The following is an 18,173-nucleotide window of genomic DNA, read 5'->3' on the forward strand; positions in this document are numbered from 1 at the left end:
GTTGTTAAGACATGACATTCTCTGAACAAAATAATGCTGATTAGATTAGATTACTTACAGTGTGGAAACAGGCCCTTCGGCCCAACAAGTCCACACTGACCCACTGACGCGCAACCCACCCAGACCCATTCCCCTACATTTACCCCTTCACCTAACATTACGGGCAATTTAGCATGGCCAATTCGCCTAGCCTGCACATTTTTGGATTGTGGGAGGAAACTGGAGCAAGCGTAGGAAACCCACGCAGAAATGGGGAGAATGTGCAAACTCCACACAGAGAGTCACCTGAGGCAGGAATTGAACCCAGGTCTCTGGCGCTGTGAGGCAAATCCCTTGTTCACCAAATCAAGATTAATTTTGTCCCTTTGAATTGCTTCCAAGAGTTACCCCACCAACAAGGTTAAACTATCGAGCCTGTGGTTTTCAGGTTTATCCGTTCTTTCTTTCTTGAATAATTATATCACACCGTCCTCAAGTCTTCTAGCATCTCCTGTGGGCAGACAGGAATTGTAACTTTTTGAACATCTTAATATTTCCTCCCTTTCAGGTCGTAAGTGTGCTCGCTGAGCCGGAAAATTTGTTCTCAGACATTTCGTCACCAAGCTAGTAACATCATCAGTGAGCCTCCGTTGAAGCACTGGTATGCTGTCCCATTTTCTATTTATGTGTCTTGGTCTGTTGTGGTGGATGGTCACTTCCAGTTCTTTTTCTGAGAGGTTGGCAAATTGGGTCTAAATTGATGTGTTTGTTGGTGGTGTTCCCATGCATGTCTCTGGATGTGTTATACCTCCTTGTAAACATCTTGCAGATGATGACCAGACTTCTCCAGCCCCTTGGCTTCGTGGTAGCCCCAAACCTTCCAACACACGATCAATTCTTGATGGATCTAAAGTACTAACAGGGTAAAAACAATGACTGCAGATGCTGGAAACCAGATTCTGGATTAGTGGTGCTGGAAGAGCACAGCAGTTCAGGCAGCATCCGAGGAGCAATAAAATCGACCTAAAGTACTAACAACCAGCAGAACAAACGTCATATACAAAATATCCTGCAAGGACTGCAACAAGCATTACACTGGATAGACTGGCAGGAACCTAGCCACCAGGAAACACTAACACCAACTAGCTACCAAAAGATACGACCAACTATCACTAGCATCCTTACACACAGACAAAGAGGGACACCAGTTCGTCTGGGACAATGCATCCATCCTGGGACAGGCTAAATAAAGACACACACGGGAATTCCAAGATCCCTGGCATTCAAACCGGAACTCCATCAACAAACACATCTACTTGGACCAGATTTACCAAACTCTCAGAACCTCTCACAACCTGAACCATAACCTGAGCTACAAATCTTCACAAAAATCAATTTTCTCCTTTTCTTCGCTCAACAACCTGTAATTTCATCTGGGCCTGGATATTTGTCAAATTTATAATGCTGCCAGACCACTCAGATCTTGCTGTCTGTCAATGTTAATTTGTTTAATTGTATCACACATTCTCTCCTTCTTTTGTGGGCGGCACGGTGGCACAGTGGTTAGCACTGCTGCCTCACAGCGCCTGAGACCCGGGTTCAATTCCCGCCTCAGGCAACTGACTGTGTGGAGTTTGCACGTTCTCCCCGTGTCTGCGTGGGTTTCCTCCGGGTGCTCCGGTTTCCTCCCACAGTCCAAAAGATGTGCAGGGTCAGGTGAATTGGCCATGCTAAATTGCCCGTAGTGTTAGGTAAGGGGTAAATATAGGGGTATGGGTGGGTTTCGCTTCGGCGGGTCGGTGTGGACTTGTTGGGCCGAAGGGCCTGTTTCCACACTGTAATGTAATCTAATCTAATCTAAACTATCTTACTTAAGTACAGATTGTATATGGTTTACACCCAGTTTTAAATATTTTGAAGTTTCCTCAAAATGCCCTTACCAGAATTTATATTTTGTATTTTCAAATGTTGTTCACCCAGGACAAAATTTTATTTCAACATCAATTAAAATTTGAATTTTCCTTCTAATCCAATGGAGAATTAACAGAAATTGAATCCTTAAAAATGACAACAGAACAAAGTTTTCTTTTTAAATCTGTTCAGAGTCTCCAGTGAAGATTTGGATAATGAACTTTGTTTTCATGTGGGTGTTAGGAGCACCTGACCTAACATACCTTAGAATAAGGCACCAATAATGAAGGACCAGCACTGGGCTATCCAGTCTCAAATCAGAAGGATCAAAACAAAATTCTGTAGCTCTACCACGACATTGGATAATATTCAAGTCACCAACAGAAAGCAATATAATAAAATCCTAATCCTTGACTTTCGTGGACCAATGGACTTGAACAAAGTTAAGAAGCTTCCAAACATTTATAGCCTGAATTGTTTAATCAATTGAGCTCACCGAGCCGTTTTTTCAAATGTCCTGCCTCCCCTTCAGAAGTAACTGAGTTCACAACAAACAAAGAATTCTATGGTCCCTGCAAAGTCCCTGCTGTTATGCTGAAGACCTCCACAGTTGAACCAGTCACTTCATAACTAAGTTACTCCAGCTCAGCTAGAACCGGCAGCGTGGAGAATGGCCAAGTTATGTTCATTCACAAGTTTAGCAAAGTCTAATGCAGCCAATTCCTTCCCTCAGCTGTTAACTCCTCCTCAATCAACTGCAAAAATCATGTAATTGATCATGTCATTAAACCAAGCTACTCACCAATAATCTGCCCATTGCCATCGAGGGCAGGCATTATAGTGGCCAACAAAAACTGGCGACCCTCTTTCTGACATGATATTCAGGAGCCCAAGTGAAATCAAGTGCCCAATGGGTACTGGGAGCCTTGGGCACCACTGATCATATTAAATTGCCATGCACCTAGTGTTGGAAGGATATCCCAACCCTGAGAGCTGCTGGTCAACTAAAGCGTGGCAGATCTTTCGTACCAACAGCATCACCTGACACAGTAGCAACTGCTGGTTCTGGAGCCTGCACCTGAGATAATTGCTAGAGTCCTAGGAGAGAGGTAACTGGGCTAAGATGAATGTCCCAAGGAAAGTGAGAGAGCAGCTTGATAGAAGGGCAGAGGTGTGGCTTCCAGCCCCTGCCCCTTCCTGATGCCCGTTCCTCAGTCAGGGACACAGTATCACAGTATCGCTTTCACTCTTAATAAGAAAGCAAGTTATAGATTCATAAATAATGTCACATTACAACATCACAAAACAGAAAATCCTGTAAGAATTCAACTGGAGATTCTTCAGCAACAGAACTCGGAGCAACAATACTGCGCAAGGATCGAACATCAGACATAATCAGAGATAGATGCTGTTAGTTCAAGTTGTAGCTAAATTCCATCATTAATTTAGTAATAACTAAGTTGGGTTGTGAGGCTTAACTTGCTAACTTGAGGAGTGTAATTTTTGTTGTTACATTCAATAAAGGTTGAATAATTCAAAGTTTGGGAGAAGATGTGTGGCTCGGATGCTCGTTGTTGTGGTTCTCTTCACCGAGCTGGGAATTTGTGTTGCAGACATTTCGTCCCCTGTCTAGGTGACATCCTCAGTGCTTGGGAGCCTCCTGTGAAGCGCTTCTGTGATGTTTCCTCCGGCATTTATAGTGATTTGTACCTGCCGCTTCCGGTTGTCAGTTCCAGCTGTCCGCTGCAGTGGCCAGTATATTGGGTCCAGGTCGATGTGCTTATTGATTGAATCTGTGGATGAGTGCCATGTCTCTAGGAATTCTCTGGCTGTTCTCTGTTTGGCTTGTCCTATAATAGTAGTGTTGTCCCAGTCGAACTCATGTTGCTTGCCATAGTGAGAGTTCTCAAGAAGGACTCCAAGAAGAAACCAAATAACACCTGAAGCAGTAGGTGGAAGAGGTCTGAGTTAAGGAATAGAATTGTTCCCATTTAAAGCACCAAGCATCAGCTACACATATTCTTAAATCTGATAAAGCACAGCCAACACATGGTTCAACTTTAAACTGAAACATAGCACTTACTGCATCAGCACACATTTTTAAAAATAGCAGGAGAGTGCCCCTTGAGCCTGTCCAGTTCAGAACAGGATATTGACTATCCTATAGTCCATTTACCAGACTTCCCTCCATATCTTGATACATTTACCCAATAAGAATCTATTGAAGATCCAAATGCATCCTTAATCTTTCGGGGGAGGCAGTTCCCAATTTCTGCTACCCTGAGTGCAAAGTGCTTACTGATTCTACAGCTGAATGGCCTCGTTCTAATTTTGGCATTTAGCCTCTTTGTTCTTGATTCTCCACTGTCAGCAAACTATTTTGGTAATGCTGGATTTTATTATAAAAAGCATTTTAAACAGTCCCCTCACTGAACATTTGAATAGTCAAGCTTGTGGATCCTTAAAGGTTCAGTGAATAGAAGCTGGGGTTTGCATAAAATCTGATTAATTGTACTTTGATATTTTCATTGATGCAAATCTGCAAAAGAGAGTATTATCTTTACGTGACGAGCCCTTTCATTCTAAGCCATATAACAAATTACTGTGCATTCCAGATGACTCCCTCACTAAAGTGAGGTCAGAGTGACAGCCAACACTGAAAATTCAGAAGTACAGTCGAGTGATCTGTGTCCAAGACTATTGTTTTGCAGTTCTCCCACCACATTACAGAATATTCATCTTTCAACCTGCTTTGGTCATGACATTAACAGCATTTAACACATGAACAAGGTTTCAATAGCTAACTTTCTGAAAAACATTGATTCTTATGAATTGAATACAATATATGAATTTTAATTTTATTTCATTTTATTTAGTTCCAAGAACTTAATATAACCCACTCTTCTGTTTAATTTTAATTTGATACCAACTCCTTCCAATATATTTTCTGATATGCCACACTATATCCGGTTTCCTCCCACAGTCCAAAAAGATGTGCAGGGTCAGGTGAATTGGCCATGCTAAATTGCCCGTAGTGTTAGGTAAGGGGTAAATGTAGGGGTATGGGTGGGTTTCGCTTCGGCGGGTCAGTGTGGACTTGTTGGGCCGAAGGGCCTGTTTCTACACTGTAATGTAATCTAATTTCTACACTCATGTCGACCCTCTCACTAGTCAACAACGACACAAACCATTCACTTACAATTCTACCAATATCCTCTGCTCCCAAGCACAAATTACCACAATGGTCTATAATGCACCCTACTTTTTCCCTTGTTACCCTTAAGGTACCTGCAAAAGAATTTAAGTTTTACTTGGCAGTACGTTTGCTCACTAAGCTTGAAGGTTTGTTTTCAGACACTTCATCACCATACTAGGTAACATCATCAGTGAGAGCCTCCGGTGAAGCACTGATGATATGTCCCGCCTCTCTATGTACAGGTCTTGGTTTCTTAAGGTGGGTGCTGTAATTTCAGGTTCGTTTTTTTTTTCAAGGGAAGGTAGACAGGACCTAAATCAGTGTGTTTATTGATGGAGTTCTGATTAGAATACCATGCCTCTAAGAATTCTCATGTATGAGAGAAAGAGAGGGAGGGAGATGGAACATAGCATCACAGACCCTCACCTAGAATGGTGACAAAACATCTGAGAACAAACCTTCGAACTCAGCGAGCAAACTTACAGACTTATCATCAACCTGAGTTACAAATCTTCTGAAAAATCATATACTTGACAGTATCCTTTCATGTCCACTTTTAGCTCTAATCTCCTTTTTATGTTCCATCTTGCTACTTCTATACTCCTCCAGGGCTTGTGCCATTTGAGCCCTTGGTACCATTCCTGAAGAAGGGCCTGTGCCCGAAACGTCGAATCTCCTGTTCCCTGGATGCTGCCTGACCTGCTGTGCTGTTCCAGCAATAAAGTTTCAACTTTGATCTCCAGCATCTGCAGACCTCACTTTCTCCCCTTGGTACCTATCCCAACCCTCCCTTTTTCTCTTAACCCAATGCTATATATCTCTCAATATCTAGTGTCTGGCTTTCACCACCAGTTGGCCTATTGCATGAAGACTGACACAGTATTAACTTTCATTCATCAGTTTTTAATAAGTGCTGTATCACCAGCTGTCTTGGGAGTTTTTTTTCAGATTACCAACATCTGCAGATTAATTTTTCATCTTTAAAATAAGGCCTCATCTGCATATTAAAAAAGCAACACTACTAATGGCAGCACATTCCCGTACCAATGATGATATCTTAATGCCACATAACTAAGTTCACTGATCAGTAGTCCCAATACTGACGATGGGAAATCGAAAAGCACAAGCTGATTGTTGCATGCGTGTATAACAGTGGCACTGTAAGATTAGTTACTTTCATGTGGATGTGAAAAATGGTTGGGTCATCTTAAACAGATGAATGAATCCAAGTTACCTCTGACATGTTTGAAAGAATTTAAAACATGAGAGACAGCGAGCACACAGAAGCATCGGCCAAGACACCAAAGCAAAACACACCCTCATGTTTGCAGTGAAGCTACATTATTCTTCATCAAGGACAACCCCAAATCCAGCAAGAAGTGCCTTGCACAACAGCTTAAAGAAAAAAAGGACTGAGATCAGCAGGATCTAGAAGAAACAAAGCCTCGAGCACTGACCATGAAGAAATGTGGCCATCGGGCACCTTCACGGAAAGGCAGCAACCGGCGTATTCCCCTCCACGCCCACAGTAACCCTCACTCCCCCTCTACCATACCTGCAATGGAAGGCGGGAGAGGGCAACCTCCACAAAACGGTACGATGAAAACTCGCAGTCACATAACCATCCGTGTCACTGATTCCCGGTTGAAACATTCACCTCTCAGATCCCCCCGCAGTTCCGACCGTGCACCCCTCTGCAGCCCGGACAATATGGCGACCGCACTTCCGGCGCCGGGCGACCGTTACCATTGTGACGTCACACGAATTCAAACCTCCACAGGAAGTGCGCTGTTGCCACGGCGACGCGGCGAGTCTCCATGGTTACGCGATCACAATAAACGATATTGGCAAAATAATATATCCAGCGCGCGGATCCCGCGGCCCATATTTGTATATCCAGCTGTAATGAAGGGAATGTGGTTCCGATCCGGACTGGCCGAGGTGGGAGTGGGCTTTTCGTGTCCAGGTCCCGGGGCTAGCAGGAGGGGGAGGGGGAGACATTCGGACTTGAACACTTCCCAGGTCAGTCAGTGAAACATGGCGGAGGAGACGGTGGTGCCCATGATGTTTTTATTCCTCTTTCTGTTAATGAAACGCCGCGCTGAGTTTGAGGGTGCGAGCATCGAGAGGAGGAACGACGCACAGAGGAGGCTGAGGCTGAGGCAGTATTTCCAACAGCGGCAGAGGAAAATGATTTTGGTACGAGGGAGGTTTGAAGTTGGGGGTGGGGGATGGGAATGAAAACAACGAAATGTGCGCTGCCACACAAAGGGCAACAGGGAAAAACAACTTGTACTGGCGACCGCGCGTTTAATCCCAACGTTTAGAGCTCTTGTCTAGAGGACTCGAAAAATAAACAGAAGAGGAGCTATTTAAAGCGGCGATGTTTGTCCACACTCACTATCTTAACTCGTCCACAACTTGAATCCCGACAGGAGTTTGTAATCTCACTCAGACCTCCAATATCCGAACAAATGGTGTAAAGCGAATTTGGCGGGCAGATGAATTTTGCATTTTTGGATTCCGTTACTTAAGAGAGGAGAATCTCAACTGAAATTATTGATGAGATTAAAATAGTGTAAGGTATGAAACACATTTAGCCCTATTTATGACATATTACGCAATGCCCAATAAAATTGAGATTTAATCGTTGATTCCAGATCAGGAGGTTTTTTTTGTTAAGACGGCGAGCTGTTTGGAGAACGTTAAGAGTACCTCTTCAGAAAGATATCATGGTAGCTTTTGAATAGGAATTCGATAATCATTCGAAATACAAACAGAAAATATGTGGGGTAAACAGAGGAGTGGGATTAGGGCTTCTTGAGCTGTAAAATTGCAACATTCTTTCTCAAATGTCCATTTCTTGTTTGCGTTTATTCAGAAACTGCATGGACGGTGGCGAAAGAGTAGTTATATAAACCAACAAGCTATTCTCAATTACGATAGGATTTAAATTCATTCATTGCATGCTGACTGTAAGGGTCTTATTAAAATAATGCTTGTTTAGTTGGGCTGCTCTAAACTTCGGTTACTTTTGTTCCGTAAACTTGTTAAAACGTAGAGAATTTAGTGTTGCAGTTGGCTTTGATCTGATAACTAATTCTGACATGTGAATGCACTAATTTCCCTTCATCAGTGCAGACGTTCAGATCTAAAACCTAATCTGAATTTTAGTATTTGTGGAAAGGAACTGAAAAGGAATCTATTTTTCCAAACAGAAAAATGTGATTTGAAACATGTCAAGTCATGAAGATGTACAGCACGGAAACAGACCCTTGGGTCCAACTCTTCCCTGCCAAGCAGCTATCCTAAATTACTCTAGTTCCATTTGTTAGCACTTGGCCATGTTTCTCCAAACCTTTTCTATTCATATACCCATCCAGCTGCCTTTTAAATGTTGTGATTTTCCCAGTATCCACAACTTCCTCTGGCAGCTCATACCTTTCAATGCACCAGCTTCTACGTGAAAAAGTTGTCTCAGGTCCCTTTTAAATCTTTCCCCTCTCATCCTAAACCTACGCATTCTAGTGCTAGACTTTCGCATCTTGGGGAAAAGACCTTGTTTATTTAGCTTACCCCATGCCCCTCATGATTTTATAAACCTTTATAAGGTCACCCCTCACCCTAAAAAGACAACTAATTGTCAAAATTCTTTTTTGGATTGGAAAGTAATTGTGAATCTTGCAATAGTTAAACCCTAATGTTTGGACCCTAAGCAAAATTCCAAAGGCCTATTTTGTATGCCAAGCTAATGTATTTTTCCTTTAATCGTATTTGTGTTTTGATTGAGACACTTGAGATGGCACCTGTGCCCGTATGAAATGACCATCCATACCTGATTGTAAATGTCTGAATGGAAGTTAATTAAATAGAATTCAGGTTAATTCTGTCTAAATTTGTTTTTCTAAACTTGAGAAAAAACAAATTTACATTCAATTGCAAGCTTAAGACCTTACTGAAATTTATATACTTTGTGAGACACTGTTATGCTTCCTAAAGTGGTAAAATCTTATTATGCACCAATAGCCTCTTTCTTTCATTCCAACACACTTTGCTGTAATCAATACTTCTTAAAAAAAACCCTACAAAATGTGGGTTCATCCATTCTGTGAATACACTCCTTGCTATGTAGTTTTATTATATATTCTGGTGCATACAAGTTGTTTTAAATTAGCTTTGCTTGTTTCCCCTAGGTATAATAATTTAAAACCTCATTTCTAGTGACTTAAATAGGAAGTTAGTAAGATATTCATCCAAAAGAAATTTTTGGCAACAGTTGTGTTATCATACCTGAAGTGTGTGTTTCTTTGTAAATGTCTGTCATGTTTGTAAATATTACGATACCATCATATACCAGCAAGCAGGTGCTGGCTATAACAACGTATGTCCTTTATACTATAACTTTTAAATAAAGATATCTCAAGTTAGCAGTTTCACTGGATAATTAAGCTGTGCAATTGTAATAATACTTTCTTTGATGTTTGCAGATGGTGATGGCACGCGGAGGTTGTAGGTGTAATTGTCGTACAAGAATCTGGTGTAAGCCAAGAACTTCAGACTGGTGGGAACGTGTGGTTATGAAGGACTTTCAGCCAAATGATTGGCTGGAAAATTTCAGAATGTCTAAGGAAACATTTTTTCATATTTGCAATAAGCTGAAACCCATGGTTTCTCGACGAAACACTCACCTTCGTCCTGCACTCCCCTTGGAAAAAAGAGTTGCAGTAGCATTTTGGCGACTTGCTACTAATGTAGAATATAGAATTATTAGTCATTTGTTTGGGATAGGTCGATCAACTGTCTGTAAATGCGTAAGAGAGGTTTGTCATGCCATTGTGTCTCTCTTAAAGCCTCTGTATCTCAAAATGCCCGCTAATCAAGAATATGAAACAATAGCTCAGATGTTTGTTCGAAAATGGGACTTTCCCCAATGTGTAGGTGCCATTGATAGTTGCCATATACCTATCATTGCCCCTCCACAGTATCACAAAGATTACCTAAACAAACAGGGGTGGCATTCAGTTGTGTTACAAGGTGTAGTTGATGACAGTGGGAAATTCTGGGATGTATGTACTGGATTTTCTGGGAGTTCTCTTGATACAAAAAATCTGAGGAATTCTGCTCTATGGAGAATGGCTACTGAAGGAAGACTGTTCCCTGACTGCTCAAGAGATATTCTGAGAACGCCAGTGAAATACCTACTGATAGGCAGTTCTTCATATCCACTACAGGAGTGGCTCCTGAAGCCGTATTCTGAAACAGCAAAACTAACACAGCATCAACTTGTGTTTAACTACAGATTAAGCCAAGCTCACACTGTGATAGACGATGCATTTGGACGACTCAGAGCTCGTTGGCAATGTCTTCTCAAGAGGAATGACTGTAGCCTTGAACTTATTCCAACAATGATCACTGCCTGTTGCATTCTTCATAATATCTGTGAAAAGCATAATGATAGTTTTAATAATGACTGGAGGGGTGTTCTTGGGCAGGAGGAATTTCCTCAGCCAAAGCAAGTAATATCAGATAATACAGTTGATAGGCAAGCCGAAGAAATTCGTCAGGTATTGTCAACATACTTTATGAGTCAAGGGGAGAGCTAAATGTTAGCTTGAGGTTGTCACAATGGCATTTATGTAAATAATGTAAGATATATTTTAAATATGATATTCATCGTTGGTTAGAAATGCCTTGGTATTGTATACTGATATGCTGTAGCAATAAACCTGTAATGCTATTTCCTTTTTTATTGTAATCATGGTAAAATCTATTGTGATTTTTATAGTACTACTGACAGCCTTCAGTAAGTTGGTTAAATGTAGAGCTGCTGAAGTCTGAATAGCTGTTGAGGTCTTGAAGAATATATTTTGTTTGTGTACTCGGTTCAAGGATTTTCAGTCAAGCTCAGTTTAGCAACTATTTTCTGATACTTGAAACCAGTTTGTACAATTATTTGCAAAACCCTTTAAACAGAAACTTAAAAATCAAAAGATAATGATGAACTTTTGTGCGGATAAAGTGAAAAATCAAAAATGCATCAGTAAATACCAAAGAAAAATATACTTAGCACAAAGGTTAGTTTAATACCTCAGATTAAAATCTTTAAAAGCCATCATTAAAGTACAGCAAAAAACCATATTAGAAAGACAAGACAGAAAAATTTACAGAAAAGAATGAAAGACAAAAGTTTTCAGGAAGTAGTTTGTTGAGAGTAATCATCAAATTCCCAACTGTAACAAATATTTTTAATTTAAAAAGTATTTGCCAAGTTTGTGTATACTCATCTAATTACATGTGGATAATTTACCCTGACAGCATGTACTGAATTTAACAAGTAAGAGGTTAGTTTTATTATGCAAAAATGCACCCAGGTAAAAATGTAAAAATATGTCCTGAATCTCACAACTTGCAAGAAAACGTATACAGTCAACCAAACATACAAAATAGAAAATACAGAACAAACGAGATTAAATTGGCTAAGTTAAAGATCAATAAGAATTAAATCATAAGAATTCACTGGTTCTAAATGGCTATCTGCTCTGGCTGTAGCTGTCCAATGACTTTGTTTCATGGCCAGCAGTTTCAGGTTGTACATGATGTCTTTTCTTTCTGAAAGTGCTGCTGTGGAAGGTGAAGTCTTCTTTTGAAAGTTCTCTGCCTGCTTGCAGGAAAACGGATGCAATCACACTCTGCAGATGGGGTTCAAAGTTTAAATGGAAGGTTGGAGAGAGAGAGATGGCATCTGTTCACTCTAGCAGATGATGTGATGTCTGTCCAACTCCCAAATTCAGCAACCACAAAAAAGTTGTAATGTGACCTCGATCTGCATTTTATTTTAGACATTCTAGTATACAGCCAAGATAATGTTTTTTTTAATTAGGGTGGCATGGTGAATCAGTGGTTAGCACTGCTGCCTCACAGCACCAAGGACCTGGGTTTGATTCCAGCCTCTGGCGACTATGTGGAGTTTGCACATTCTCCCCATGTTTACTCTGGGTGCTCTGGTTTCCTCTCATAATCCAAAGGTGTGAATGTTAGGTGAATTAGCTGTGCGAAATTGCCCATAGCTTTGGGGATATGCAGGTTAGGTGCATTTGTCAGGGGTAAATGTAGAGTAATAGGATAGGGGAATGGGTCTGGGTGGGTTACTCTTTGGGGGTTCGGTGTGGACTTGTTGGGCCAAATGGCCTGTTTCCACACTTTAGGGATTCTATGAAAAGAATTTCAGATGCTCGCCCCATTCTTTATTAATAGCAAGGCAATAAAGGCTCAGGTCCTCTGATTGCTGTGATGATGTTCAGTGTACATTGACAAATCAATTATGGGATCTCGCAAGTGTGGCAGTACCATCTACTTGGGAATTTTGCAGGAAGCTTGTGTGAAATGTGAAAGACTTTGGCCCAAATTTTGACACTGCCCTTTTTCACTTACCATGTCCTGGGGTTCCAAGTTTCTGACTTGAATGTCTAGTTCTTGAGAAACATGGTGCATACCATGGGAGCTTTCTGTGCCAGCACAGGATCATCCTTGGAAGACAAATCATGCCCCCTTTTTACTGCAGTTACTGCCATACTTGATTGTGAAAGATCTAAAGCCTATTTAAGAAGGTATGGAGAGAAGGTAAAAAAATGTGCTGGAAAAACACAGCAGGCCAGGCAGCATCCGAGGAGGTGAGAATCGACGTTTCGGGCATAAGCCCTTCTTCAGGAATGAGGCTGGTGTGCCAAGCGGGCTGAGATAAAAAGTCGGGGGGGAGGGGTGCTGGCAATACGATAGGTGGAAGGAGGTGAGGGTGAGTGTGATAGGCCGGAGAGGGGGTGGGGGCGGAGTGGTCGGGAAGAAGATTGCAGGTTAAGTAGGCGGTGCTGAATCCGGGGGTTGGGACTGAGTTAAGGTGGGGGGAGAGGAAATGAAGCTGGAGAAATCTGCATTCATCCCATGTGGTTGGAGGATTCGTAGGTGGAAGATGAGGCGCTCTTCCTCCAGGCATCGTATGGCCAGGGTCTGGCGATGGAGGAGGCCAAGGACCTGCATGTCCTTGGCAGAGTGGGAGGGGGAGTTAAAGTGTTCAGCCACGGGGCGGTTGGGTTGGTTGGTCCAACCGCCCCGTGGCTGAACACTTTAACTCCCATTCCGCCAAGGACATGCAGGTCCTTGGCTCATCCATCGCCAGACCCTGGCCACACGACGCCTGGAGAAAGAGCGCCTCATCTTCCGCCTAGGAACCCTCCAACCACATGGCATGAATGCAGATTTCTCCAGTTTCCTAATTTCCCCTCTCCCCACCTTATCTCAGTCCCAATCCCCGGATTGAAGCGGGCTGAGATAAAAAGTAGAGGGGAGGGAATTTGGGGGAAGGGCGCTGGGAATACGATAGGTGGAAGGAGGTTAAGGTGAGGGTGATAGGCTGGAGAGGGGGTGGGGGCAGAGAGGTCGGGAAGAGGATTGCAGGTTAAGAGGGCGGTGCTGAATCCGGGGATTGGGACTGAGATAAGGTGGGGAGAGGGGAAATTAGGAAACTGGAGAAATCTGCATTCATGCCATGTGGTTGGAGGATTCGTAGGTGGAAGATGAGACGCTCTTCCTCCAGGCATCGTGTGGCCAGGGTCTGGCGATGGAGGAGGCCAAGGACCTGCATGTCCTTGGCAGAGTGGGAGGGGGAGTTAAAGTGTTCAGCCACGGGGCGGTTGGGTTGGTTGGTCCAACCGCCCCGTGGCTGAACACTTTAACTCCCATTCCGCCAAGGACATGCAGGTCCTTGGCTCATCCATCGCCAGACCCTGGCCACACGACGCCTGGAGAAAGAGCGCCTCATCTTCCGCCTAGGAACCCTCCAACCACATGGCATGAATGCAGATTTCTCCAGTTTCCTAATTTCCCCTCTCCCCACCTTATCTCAGTCCCAATCCCCGGATTCAGCACCGCCCTCTTGACCTGCAATCCTCTTCCCGATCTCTCTGCCCCCACCCCCTCTCCAGCCTATCACCCTCACCTTAACCTCCTTCCACCTATTGTATTCCCAGCGCCCTTCCCCCAAGTTCCCTCCCCTCTACTTTTTATCTCAGCCCGCTTGGCACACCAGCCTCATTCCTGAAGAATGGCTTATGCCCGAAACATCGATTCTCCTGCTTCTCGGATGCTGCGTTTTTCCAGCACCACATTTTTCAACTCTGGTCTCCAGCATTTGCAGTCCTCACTTTCTCCACGGAGCGAAGGTAAGTACTGTATATACTTAAGTAAAAGTTGATCCCCTATTTTTGGCCAGGAAATCTGGAATTTTCCATATATCTTGTGTAAAAGTTGACCCTAGTTCTTCACAGATAACAGATCAACATTTGTAAAACAAGGTATTATCCTATACATAAATGTTACGAAGAGGAAATGAAATTTTTTCTCCTGCTATTATGTGTTTTGATGCATGATTCACACCAGATTCACGTGTGAATGTTTAAGACGCATCAGGTCAGAGTCAGGTGACAACCTCCCTTTGCGTGCAGCTCAGCTGAACTGAGTTCCTCTGTAGCATTCATGAAATACAGTCATATTACTGAAATTCGTTTTTTTATTTATTCATTTATAAATCAATTGGTTTAATTATACGGTATTTTGAACTGTAGCCTGAATTTCAGCTCCTCAAAAGCAGTATCCATGTAATAGTCAACCACATAGATTTTAAACTTAAAAATTATTCTAAAAAATTAAACTATTACACGAGTATATGTGGTATGTAAAAGGTTAGGATTAGTTAACTGGTTTAGGGGGTTGGCTGGAGTAAGTGGAGTAGGTTTATGATGGCGGTTAAGAGGGGGAAGAGATAGGGAGGCGGTCAGGTGGGATTAGAGTGTCCAGTCAGTGGAAATGTGGGTGAAGGAATTGTGTAGCAAATGACAGAGTGAAAGGGTTGAGTTGGCCAGGGAGTGATGTAGGCGGTTTGGATTGGGAGATATAGATATGGTTGGGTGGGGAACTTTGGGAGTGAAGTCAATTTAATAGTTAACCAGGAATTAGAGCTGGTTTTAATTCCACCCATATTTCCTAGGTAACTGTTAAGCTCCTGCACCTCCATGGAATGAAAGGTAGCTACATAAAGATACAAACTGATACCCAGTTTAATATCGTGTCAATGAGACTTTGTTTCTGTGACTTTTTTTTCAGTTGAAACTGCTTTTTTAAGTCTGATACATGAGTACAACTGATGATATCAGTATTTGATATAGCACAACTTCAGGACACAGGATGTAAGATATAAAGAAACTTTGCTCATGTTATACTAATTTTGAATTAAAATCAAAATAGGAGGCAGCTGAGAAGAGTGGCAGATGGTTCTTTGCAGAACATGTTTTAACTCCCTGAGAATTTATTTTAAATGAGAATGTAACTACACGATACTAATCTAGTTAAAAAGTAGAGAGAGAAAATCAGATATATTAAGTTTGCAGAAGATAATGTGTTATAAAATGTAGTTAAATGATATACAAAAGTTTTTTTTAAAAAAAGCATTAGCTTGAAATTATGGTGATGGAATAACAAAAAGACCTATACATTTCAAAGACAGGAAGAGTACATGGGGAGAAAAATCATAAAAAACAAATAGCATTCTAAAATTTATGTAGACCATTACGTGTGAAAGCAAGAGAGTAATCTTAATTTAATTGGAAAACTCTCAAACCTGATACACAACTGCAAAAAAGCAGTCTTACAAGTTTGTGTGATTTAGACATAGTCTATGTACAGCATACACTTCACATCCCTTGAGAAATATCACTAGCGATGTCTTTGTCAAATCCAGTAAATTAAATACACTCGCAGGGCAGGTCCTTTTAATATTAATATCCTCTTTCAGGCCAATATTATATGCCAAAGACTATCGTGGTCTGAAAACGCATGTTTTAATTGGGTCATTTCATTGCTACGCCAGAGTTTGTAACAAAAAATACAGAAAATGCTTACAGACTTCTCGGAGAAAAAGCTGCATTGGTTGTTGGCTGAGGATCTGAGTCTCTCACTTAGGAAGAGTTGTAGAAACTTGTGTGCCTTCATACCTAAATAGCAACTATCCACCTCATATCCTGCATTGATACTGTTACATTGAAGCCCCTTGTTGATGATCTGCCCTGGTGATATAATCCTTACACTCAATGCATAATCTCAGTCATGATCAACGGCTCTTCTATATTAACTGTTCAGGTCTCTGAAAAGCTTGAAGGGAATTTCCTGACTTATACCAGAACTTAATCCAGGTTGGGATATGGTCACCTCATGCTGGAACTCTCATGTGTTAGGAGTAGCAGCAGTTGCCGGGGAGCCAAGGTTTAAGAATTTGCCTCTGCACTGATATGGTTTTCAGGTCCTGGTGGTGGAGCGGGCTCACTCTGGCAACCAGGGTAATCAGATTCTGATGTGCAGGATGGTGGAAGAGGCTGGAGGATTTCACAACAACAATACATATATATATATTGATATTTATTTTAACATTTAGGTTTCTGGTTTTTGAGTAAACAATGGGTTTTTCAGTGTGTTCAAAATTTATGATTAACTTGCAAGCATAGTATTTCTCTAGCCATTGTGAGTTCTTTGAAAATAGCTTTTGAGGCCTAACTTCAGAATGACTGGGTCTGTGTCTAGAACTAATGGACGTGTATTCATTTTAGATTGCTTTGCAACCTAGCAAGCTATATAATTGAACCTCAAAGTTTGTTAGAGATTCCTGAAACTTTTTTTTAAACTTAAGGGGAACACCCATTGTTTAGAGAGTGAAGTTTATAAAATACTTGGGAAGGTGGGGCACAGTGGCAATGTCATTGGACGAACAGCTTCTACATATATTGTTATATTTATCCTCATAAAAAAAAAGTGGCTACATTTCAGAAATATTTATTGGCTGTGGAGCATGTAGGGATGTCACAAAGATGAGGAAGACAGTATTTAGGTATTGCATGTGTCAAATTTCAATTTTTAAACTATGATGGTTTTCCTTTTTAATTTTTTAAAGCATGTGAGCGTCACTGACAAAGCCAGCATTTGTTGTACATCCCTAATTGTCCTCCAAAGGTGACGGTGAGCTGTCGTCTGAACAGTTGCTGCCCTACTGATGTAGGTACATTGTTGTGCTGTATGGGAGTCCCAGGATTTTGAACCAATGATAGTGAAGGAACAGTGTTATAGTTCCAAGTCATGATATTTACGTGCCTACCTCCCTTGTTCTTCTAGATGACTGGTAGACATATTTTGCAATGTCCAGTCTACTGATGACTGTACACCATCTGCCGGATCAAAGCTCATCATGCAATGTAGTATAGTCCTCTAACCTATGTGACAACTATTACTCTAATCAATATGAAGTAAGCCTAATCTAGGGATCGTCCAAACTTTCGACGGACTGAATATCAGTCTGGAATGAAGAATAAGTGAGCAATAGTGTCCTGCCTTTTTCCACTATGCATGGAAGACTTGGACTGTATGTTAACATCACGCAAAGAAGCTTAACCAATTTTACTTGAGTTGCTTTGGAAGCTTATGAAGCTAAGATGGGACAAAACACCAGTCATTGAGGGATATTTATGTGCCAGAGTGGAATCTCGTTCTACCCAGCCTTGAGGCTGCATTTTATAAATGAACACACTTCCACAAAGTATTTTAATAAGCTTTTGTATGTACTGAATTTAAGATAATTTTCCCACGAGTCGGAGAACGTGCTTCAACGCCACACAAGGCACAGTAGTGATATAGCGCTAGTGTCCCAGCTGTTAGGCTAATACTGTTCACTGGAACAAGACCCACCGTCTCCAGAAGTGTGTAACAATGTATCTGAACAGGTTGATCAGAAAACGTAGGAAGAAATTACACCACGTCAGCTCGATGGAGTCATCTGAACTCGAAACGTTAGCTTGCTCTCTCTCCGTGGATGCTGCCTGACCCGCTGTGATTTGTAGCATATTTTGTCTTAAATATCTTCAATTCTACCCACCAGTCCTGTACAATGGATTCACCCGGGGTCCCCCCGCCCATTCTACCCCCATGGGTTGGCCCAATGGGCCCCAGAGGATGATGGGTGATTTGGAGTCACGTGGTTGCTGGTGTCGGTCCT

The 18,173-nt window shown here is 41.9% G+C and overlaps 2 protein-coding genes across 2 annotated transcripts in view; one reads left to right on the plus strand and one right to left on the minus strand.

The window, feature by feature from the left end:
• fzr1a (fizzy/cell division cycle 20 related 1a) overlaps positions 1-6,798 on the minus strand; it is a 41,549-nt gene extending 34,751 nt beyond the window's left edge. The window contains exon 1 of the mRNA XM_043721120.2: positions 6,642-6,798. The gene's annotated coding sequence lies outside the window, so the exon portion shown is untranslated. The remainder of the gene's footprint in view (positions 1-6,641) is intronic.
• A 233-nt stretch (positions 6,799-7,031) lies between these two features.
• Positions 7,032-10,823, plus strand: LOC122565094 (uncharacterized). Its single transcript, XM_043720733.2, has 2 exons — positions 7,032-7,285; positions 9,574-10,823. Exons 1-2 carry the CDS (start codon positions 7,124-7,126, stop codon positions 10,687-10,689), a joined length of 1,278 nt encoding a protein of 425 aa, XP_043576668.1. The 5' UTR covers positions 7,032-7,123; the 3' UTR covers positions 10,690-10,823.
• The last annotated feature ends 7,350 nt before the right edge of the window (positions 10,824-18,173 follow it).

Source organism: Chiloscyllium plagiosum, unplaced genomic scaffold, assembly GCF_037043375.1.
Source record: "Chiloscyllium plagiosum isolate Xiang-an unplaced genomic scaffold, Cpla_swu_hap1 HiC_scaffold_28, whole genome shotgun sequence".
Lineage (NCBI taxonomy): Eukaryota > Metazoa > Chordata > Chondrichthyes > Orectolobiformes > Hemiscylliidae > Chiloscyllium > Chiloscyllium plagiosum.

Coding starts and splice junctions, on each gene's coding strand:
- LOC122565094 (XM_043720733.2), top strand. CDS start 7,124: ATGGCGGAGGAGACGGTGGTGCCCATGATGTTTTTATTCCTCTTTCTG. Junction 7,286..9,573: donor GGCAGAGGAAAATGATTTTG/GTACGAGGGAGG, acceptor TGATGTTTGCAG/ATGGTGATGGCACGCGGAGG.